This window comes from Babylonia areolata, chromosome 34 (genome assembly GCF_041734735.1).
Source record: "Babylonia areolata isolate BAREFJ2019XMU chromosome 34, ASM4173473v1, whole genome shotgun sequence".
NCBI lineage: Eukaryota > Metazoa > Mollusca > Gastropoda > Neogastropoda > Buccinidae > Babylonia > Babylonia areolata.
In genome coordinates this window covers 15,664,889-15,672,388 of record NC_134909.1, presented here as the reverse complement: position 1 = coordinate 15,672,388, position 7,500 = coordinate 15,664,889, and the positions used below count along the sequence as shown (strand labels likewise).

At 46.3% G+C, this 7,500-nt stretch overlaps 3 protein-coding genes across 9 annotated transcripts in view; all 3 read left to right on the top strand.

The window, feature by feature from the left end:
- LOC143277528 (uncharacterized) overlaps nt 1–7,500 on the top strand; it is a 90,646-nt gene that overhangs the window by 16,036 nt on the left and 67,110 nt on the right. The gene's annotated exons all lie outside the window — the stretch shown is intronic.
- LOC143277445 (uncharacterized) overlaps nt 1–7,500 on the top strand; it is a 41,986-nt gene that overhangs the window by 8,778 nt on the left and 25,708 nt on the right. The window lies entirely within an intron of this gene.
- Nucleotides 1,445–5,694, top strand: LOC143277346 (uncharacterized). Its single transcript, XM_076582131.1, has one exon. The coding sequence runs from the start codon at nt 1,495–1,497 to the stop codon at nt 5,692–5,694; it is 4,200 nt and encodes a 1,399-aa protein (XP_076438246.1). The 5' UTR covers nt 1,445–1,494.

Below are 7,500 nucleotides of genomic sequence, written 5' to 3'. Positions count from 1 at the left end.
TCAGCCGGTATTTTGGCCGGAGATCAGAAACCGTTGAGGTATTCATTCATTTATCTTAGTCGTTGCATTGATAAAATGATCTTACAGTTTGTAGTATTTGTTGTACAGCCGTCCGAAAATATACGTACCTGTATTATTAGTCGCTTTTGCTCTTCATGTGTTTGTTACCTGAATTTTTTACTGTCTGACGTTACATGTGCTTAATCTCTCATTTTCGTCGTAGAGTTATTTCCTAGTCTGGAACGTTACCAGTTTGCTTGAAACTGACACGTGGTTTTTTGCTTGAGTGTTTATTCTCTAATTCGGTATTACTTTCACCGTATTAGTTTCAAATTACCTCATGTATTCTGTTTAATGTGCTAGAATTACTATTTCTCCCAGTTCTGAATGTGGAAACAGTGAAGTAAAGTCTAGCCTACATTTGTTTGTGAGATTATTTTCCGTGGATTTGTAAACTACTTCGGGAATTAATATTTCGTAGAAAGACTGGAAGACCGTTCAGTTTGTTCAGATTGCTTTGCCAGTAAACCATATTTAAGGGGAGTGAATGAGTCACTGTCCATTATGTAACGTTGTGCTATTGTGATTCCCCTTCCGCCCCGAGATGGTGGGCGGCGGCGGAATCCTACCAAAATCGTGGATAATTCACTAGAACTTAGCCGCAGATTCTAGGTTTTTGTCTAGGGAACTCCATTCTTCCTGTGTGGAGACTCAACTTCATCCCCCGCTGTTTGAGTGGCCGTCTTCCGCCTGGGGAGCTCGAGCGTCGCTGGTGGACGTGTTTCCCCAAGCGCAACACCAGAGTCCACCTTCCAGAACTACGAACTGTGTGGTGCCAGTTTTTATCCCCCCCCCCCCCCCCCACCTAAGCTATTACTAAAAAAAAGACAAACTGTCACAGAAGAGGGTGACGAAGGGAAAATTGTGGGTGTTCCTCATGTGGAAGAGGAAAACGAACAGACTTCTTTTCTTTGTGGTGTCTAATTAAGTATTGTATCGTGTCTGTGATTTTTTGTTAAAGTATTTGGAGTAAATGTTTTGTATCTGTTTATTCGAGGCTTTTGTTTGGATAAAGGTGAGAGAGCGTGAGAGAGTTGGCCATAACTTTAGTTTGAAAAGTTGCACGCGACAATTGGCGAGCCTGCCAGGATCCTTTCTTGGATAGTAGTATCTGAATTCATTTTTGTCACTGGCCACTCTCCTCGTTCACTACTCACTCCCATCTCCCAATCTTAATTACATTATCGTAATGAATTGACAGGTAGCTGTAGGTGTGGAGTGGACTTGGATCTGTAAGTTACCAGTTTACATTTGTACATTACTTCAGTCTTTAGTGTATGATATTGGTCATTCATTGATTGCATGGAACTTCGTTCTGGCTGCAAGCTTAGTGTCATGGCTGAAAGGAGGCAGGATCGTATTTCACGGTGGCGCAGTTTCGCTGCTGAGTTAGAGGTTCCCAGGGAGCAAGTTGCTGAGTTTGTTGCTAGTCAAATGCTTAAGGAGGATGAGGCTGCAGAGAAAAGGGAGTTAGAGGAAAGAGCTCATCAGAGACAGCTGGAATGGGAAGAAGAGCAGCGGCGGAAACAGTTTGAATGGGAAGAAGAGCAGCGGCGGAAACAGCTGGAATGGGAGGAGGAACAACACCAACAACAGCGTGAAGAGCATTCCCTCCGGCTTGAGGTTCTGCAGAGGGAGAAGAAAGGGAAGAATTATGGCAACAGTATGGTTATGGATCAGGTAGAGGGAGAGTCTGACACTGACGACGACCGTGGATTTCGCCCCAGCCTTCCAAAGTTCGATGACAGTAAGGGTGACATTTCGTCTTGGTTGAAGAGGTTTGAGCGTGTCGCTACTCTGTACGGATGGAAGAAGAGCACCTGGGCGACTCGAGTTTCTACTCGTCTCACTGGTAAGGCCGAGGATGTCTACAACAACCTGAGCGACGCTGACGCGGGTGACTACGATAAGCTGAAGGAGCAACTTTTAGCTCGTTACCAATTGAATGCAGAGACGTATCGTCGTCGTTTCAGGAACTGTAAAAGAAAAGACAATGAAACTTTTGTGCAGTTTAGTGCCAGGTTGCAGGACAACTTAAAGCAGTGGCATGAGCAATCTAAGATTCCTGATCTGAATCAATTGATTCTCCTTGAGCAGTTCTTACAATCTTTGCAGGCTGACATGGCCGCCTACGTGATGGAGAAGCAGCCACAGTCTCTGGAAGAAGCTGTCGCATCAGCTGAAGTTTACTTCATGGCTCATAGGGGTGGGAGGAAGTTTCTTCAGCCGGTAGGTCTTAGTGGTAACGCTTCAGCGGGGCAGGATAAGTCCAAGGTGGGTGGAACTAAGAGCGAGTCTGGGAATTCCTCTAAGACTTGTTTCATCTGTCAGTCACCTAAGCACTTGGCTAGAGACTGTCCCAGGAAAGGGAAATCGGCGGGCGCAGTACAGCATCAAGGGACACAGGTCAGGCAAACAGTTCAGGTGCCTACTCTCTGCACGCCATGTAGAGAGCAGGAATACGATCCACACTGTCTGGTCGTGGTAGAAGGCAAGGCAGTACCAGGACTGCGGGATACAGGGTCTCATGTCTGTGTCGTGAAGAAGTCCCTCATATCTGATTGTCATCTTACCGGCAGGCAACTTGAGGTTTCAATGGCCGAGAAAGACATCAAGCGGCACTATCCTATTGCTGTGGTTAGGATAGAGAGTCCGTTTTTCACAGGTCAGGTTGAAGCTGTAGTTATGGAGACTCCAGTGGTTGATTTCATAGTTGGGAATCATGCTCGGTTGGAAGACCGAAAAGTTCTGCCAGTGTACGGTACACCCAAGGAAATCTCTGTAGTCACTCGTGCTCAGACAGCAGAGAAGAAGCAACCTTCTACTTTGCGGGTGGCATCTCCAGGTCTCGAGACCGTGACGCCAGAGCAGTTGAAGGAACTACAGAAAGGTGATCCCGGATTGAAGTCTTTGCGGGAGGCAGCCGATCGTAGAGACGTTAGGGTTTCTGGTCGTACAGGAGAGGTGTCCTTCAGGTGGAGGAAGGGTATTCTGTACCGTGAGTACCGTCAGGCGAAGACTGAGTACAGTCAAGTTGTGGTCCCCGCACAGCTTAGACACGGAGTAATGAAACTGGCTCATGAACCGCCTATGGGGGGTCATCAAGGAGGAAAGAAGACTCTGGACAGGATTTGGAAACAGTTTTTCTGGCCTGGCATGTGTGCAGACGTTCGCCGATTTGTTTCGTCCTGTGACCAATGCCAAAAAGTCTCTCCAAAACCTCAGAGAGTACCTCTAGGGAAGATGCCTCTGATCGACACTCCTTTTGAGCGGGTAGCAGTTGACCTTGTTGGGCCGATTACTCCTGCGTCAGGGTCAGGGAACCGCTATATCTTGGTGGTTGTGGATTACGCCACCCGGTACCCCGAGGCCGTTCCTCTTAAGACCGTTGAAGCTACCACGGTTGCTGAAGCGCTGTGGGAGGTCTGGACTCGAGTTGGTGTGCCATCTGAGATTCTAACTGATCGCGGAACCCAGTTCATGAGCGATGTAATGAAGCAGATGGAGAGATTGTTGTCCATCCGTGGGTTGGCAACAACTCCTTACCATGCTCAAGGAAATGGGCTGGTAGAGCGGTACAACGGCGTTCTGAAGACTGCGTTGCGGAAGCTTACTCAGGAGAAACCAAAGCAATGGGATCGGTATATCCCTGCACTGCTCTTTGCTTACAGAGAAGCGACTCAGGAGAGTTTGGGGTTCTCACCATTTGAGCTCCTGTACGGAAGAACAGTACGAGGGCCTTTGTCTGTCTTGCGCCAGCTGTGGACAGGTGAACACACTTCTGAAGAAGTTCGCACTACTGCAGAGTACGCAGTAGACTTGAGGAACCGTATCGAGGAAACCTGTGAGTTGGCACGCAGGAATTTGGCTGCAGCTTCTCGGAGACATGCTGAGGTTTTTAACAGGAAGTCTCAAAATCGTGTGTTCTCCCCTGGTGACAAGGTACTGCTGCTTTTGCCCCAGAGACATAACAAATTACAGCTGTGCTGGCAGGGTCCCTTTGAGGTATTGGAGAGGAAGGGGGAAGCTGACTATAAGATTCGCATGGGAGGACAGGACAAATTGTACCATGCGAATCTGCTGAAGAGGTATGTGGAAAGACAGGCGGACTCTGTTTCTTGTGAAGTTCCGATGGTGGCTGTTGCTGTCATAGAGGAGACTGAACCAACTTCTGTCGCTGACAGGGAGTTGCCTGTGCCCAGTCTGGTGGCTGAGGAAACAATAGCTGACTTGAACTTTGGACCAGGTCTGAATGACAAACAGAAAGAGGAAGTTTTGACAATTGCTCGTCGGCATGAGAAGGTCATCACGGATGTACCGTTGAAGACGAACTTGGCAGAGTTTGACATGACCGTAGACACAGCAAAGCCGGTGCGAGTAAAACAGTACCCTTTGCCCCACGCCAAAGTGGAGATCGTCAAGCAAGAGGTAGAGACCATGAAGACGCTTGGGGTGATAGAGCCTGCTGCATCTCCCTATAATGCGCCGGTAGTTCTCGTACGCAAGAAAGACGGAAAGATCCGGTTCTGCGTTGACTATCGACGTTTGAATAACGTCACCGTCTTTGATGCGGAACCTCTACCTGACGTAGAGCATCTTTTCTCTTCTCTAGGTAAAGCCCGGTACTTCAGCAAGTGGGACCTCAGCAAAGGTTACTGGCAAATTCCGGTCAGAGAAGACATCCGGCCTATGACCGCTTTCACTACCCCCAGTGGACAGTTCCAGTTCACTGTGATGCCCTTCGGCTTGAAGAATGCAGCAGCAGTTTTCTCAAGGATGATGAGAGCTTTGCTGGATCCCATAGGCATGAAAGATGTACATAACTTCATGGACGACATCATGATTGCGTCCGAAACATGGGAAGAACATCTCTCTGCTATAGAGGCAGTTTTCCAGCGATTGGAGGAAGCAAATTTGTCAGTCCGTCCAAAGAAGTGCTACATTGGGTTCGAGGAACTGAGTTTTCTGGGACATGTTGTACGGCACGGTCAAATCCTGCCGGAAATGGACAAGGTGGAGAAAGTTATGAAAGCGCCAGTTCCTGAGACTAAGACGCAAGTGCGAGCCTTCTTGGGCCTGGTAGGCTACTACCGTAAGTTTATCCCTAATTTCTCTGCCATAGCACTTCCCCTAACGGACCTCACCAGGAAAGGTGCTCCCAACAACGTCGTTTGGACTCCAGAGTGCGATCGGGCCTTCAAAACTTTGAAGGGTCGTCTGGTTTCTAGGCCAGTGTTGCAACTGCCAGATCTGTCCTGCCAGTTCGTCTTACGAACTGACGCCTCAGACCGTGGTCTGGGGGCGGTGCTCCTGCAGGAGAAGGAAGGTGTACTACACCCTGTCGCGTTTGCCAGCAGGAAATTGTCTGGAACTGAAAGTCACTACTCTACGATTGAGAAGGAGTGCTTAGCAGTAGTGTGGGCTACAGACAAATTCCAGCAATTTTTGTATGGTCAGCAGTTTGTGCTCGAGACTGATCATCAACCTCTGCGGTACTTGCAGACAGCAAAAGTTGCGAACCAAAGGCTGCTGAGGTGGAGTTTGCTCTTACAGTCTTACTCCTTCACAGTTCGAGTGATCCCTGGCAGACTGAATGTTGGTGCCGACTATTTGAGTCGGGCATCTGTGGAATAATTGTTTCCCCTTTGTAGCCGTGCAGACAGATGTCTGTGCTCAATCAGGGGGGTGTTGTCACGGACAAGGAGGGTTGTGCGTGCGTGTGTGTGAACGCTGCCACTTTTGGTTGACCCCTCTCCTTGTAGCTCTTCCGCGTGCTCCATGTAGCTAAGGAAGTGTATGGAATGCACGTGTTGCACTAGAAAACATGACGTGCATATTTCTAATTTGTGAGTTATGGAAAGTTTTCTTCTTTTGGAAAACCAGCACCATTAGTCAGTGGAGCAGGACACTCGGCCAGGTCAAGTGTAGGGTCCTATGGAGAGAGACGCTCAGCCGGTATTTTGGCCGGAGATCAGAAACCGTTGAGGTATTCATTCATTTATCTTAGTCGTTGCATTGATAAAATGATCTTACAGTTTGTAGTATTTGTTGTACAGCCGTCCGAAAATATACGTACCTGTATTATTAGTCGCTTTTGCTCTTCATGTGTTTGTTACCTGAATTTTTTACTGTCTGACGTTACATGTGCTTAATCTCTCATTTTCGTCGTAGAGTTATTTCCTAGTCTGGAACGTTACCAGTTTGCTTGAAACTGACACGTGGTTTTTTGCTTGAGTGTTTATTCTCTAATTCGGTATTACTTTCACCGTATTAGTTTCAAATTACCTCATGTATTCTGTTTAATGTGCTAGAATTACTATTTCTCCCAGTTCTGAATGTGGAAACAGTGAAGTAAAGTCTAGCCTACATTTGTTTGTGAGATTATTTTCCGTGGATTTGTAAACTACTTCGGGAATTAATATTTCGTAGAAAGACTGGAAGACCGTTCAGTTTGTTCAGATTGCTTTGCCAGTAAACCATATTTAAGGGGAGTGAATGAGTCACTGTCCATTATGTAACGTTGTGCTATTGTGATTCCCCTTCCGCCCCGAGATGGTGGGCGGCGGCGGAATCCTACCAAAATCGTGGATAATTCACTAGAACTTAGCCGCAGATTCTAGGTTTTTGTCTAGGGAACTCCATTCTTCCTGTGTGGAGACTCAACTTCATCCCCCGCTGTTTGAGTGGCCGTCTTCCGCCTGGGGAGCTCGAGCGTCGCTGGTGGACGTGTTTCCCCAAGCGCAACACCAGAGTCCACCTTCCAGAACTACGAACTGTGTGGTGCCAGTTTTTTATCCCCCCCCCCCCCCCCCCACCTAAGCTATTACTAAAAAAAAGACAAACTGTCACAGAAGAGGGTGACGAAGGGAAAATTGTGGGTGTTCCTCATGTGGAAGAGGAAAACGAACAGACTTCTTTTCTTTGTGGTGTCTAATTAAGTATTGTATCGTGTCTGTGATTTTTTGTTAAAGTATTTGGAGTAAATGTTTTGTATCTGTTTATTCGAGGCTTTTGTTTGGATAAAGGTGAGAGAGCGTGAGAGAGTTGGCCATAACTTTAGTTTGAAAAGTTGCACGCGACATGTACGTTTATTTGTATTTGATTGTGCTTTCATATCTGTGAAACTGCATGTTTGTTGCATATCAGTTATGCATGTGTGTGTGTGTGTGTGTGTGTGAATGTGTGAATGTGTGTCTGTATGTGTTACATTTATTTGCTTATTTATCATCATTGTTGTCTTTTTTTTCTTTTTTTTTTTGCGCTTAGAGTTGACTTCATCGGGATTTTGGACCTTATAAATATTATTATTATTAGTAGTAGTATTTTTATGTATTTATCTATTATTTTTTTATTTTATTTATTTATTTATGTTATTTTATTTTATGTTTATTTATTTATTTATTTATTTTTATTTATTTATTTTTTCTCAAGGCCTGACTA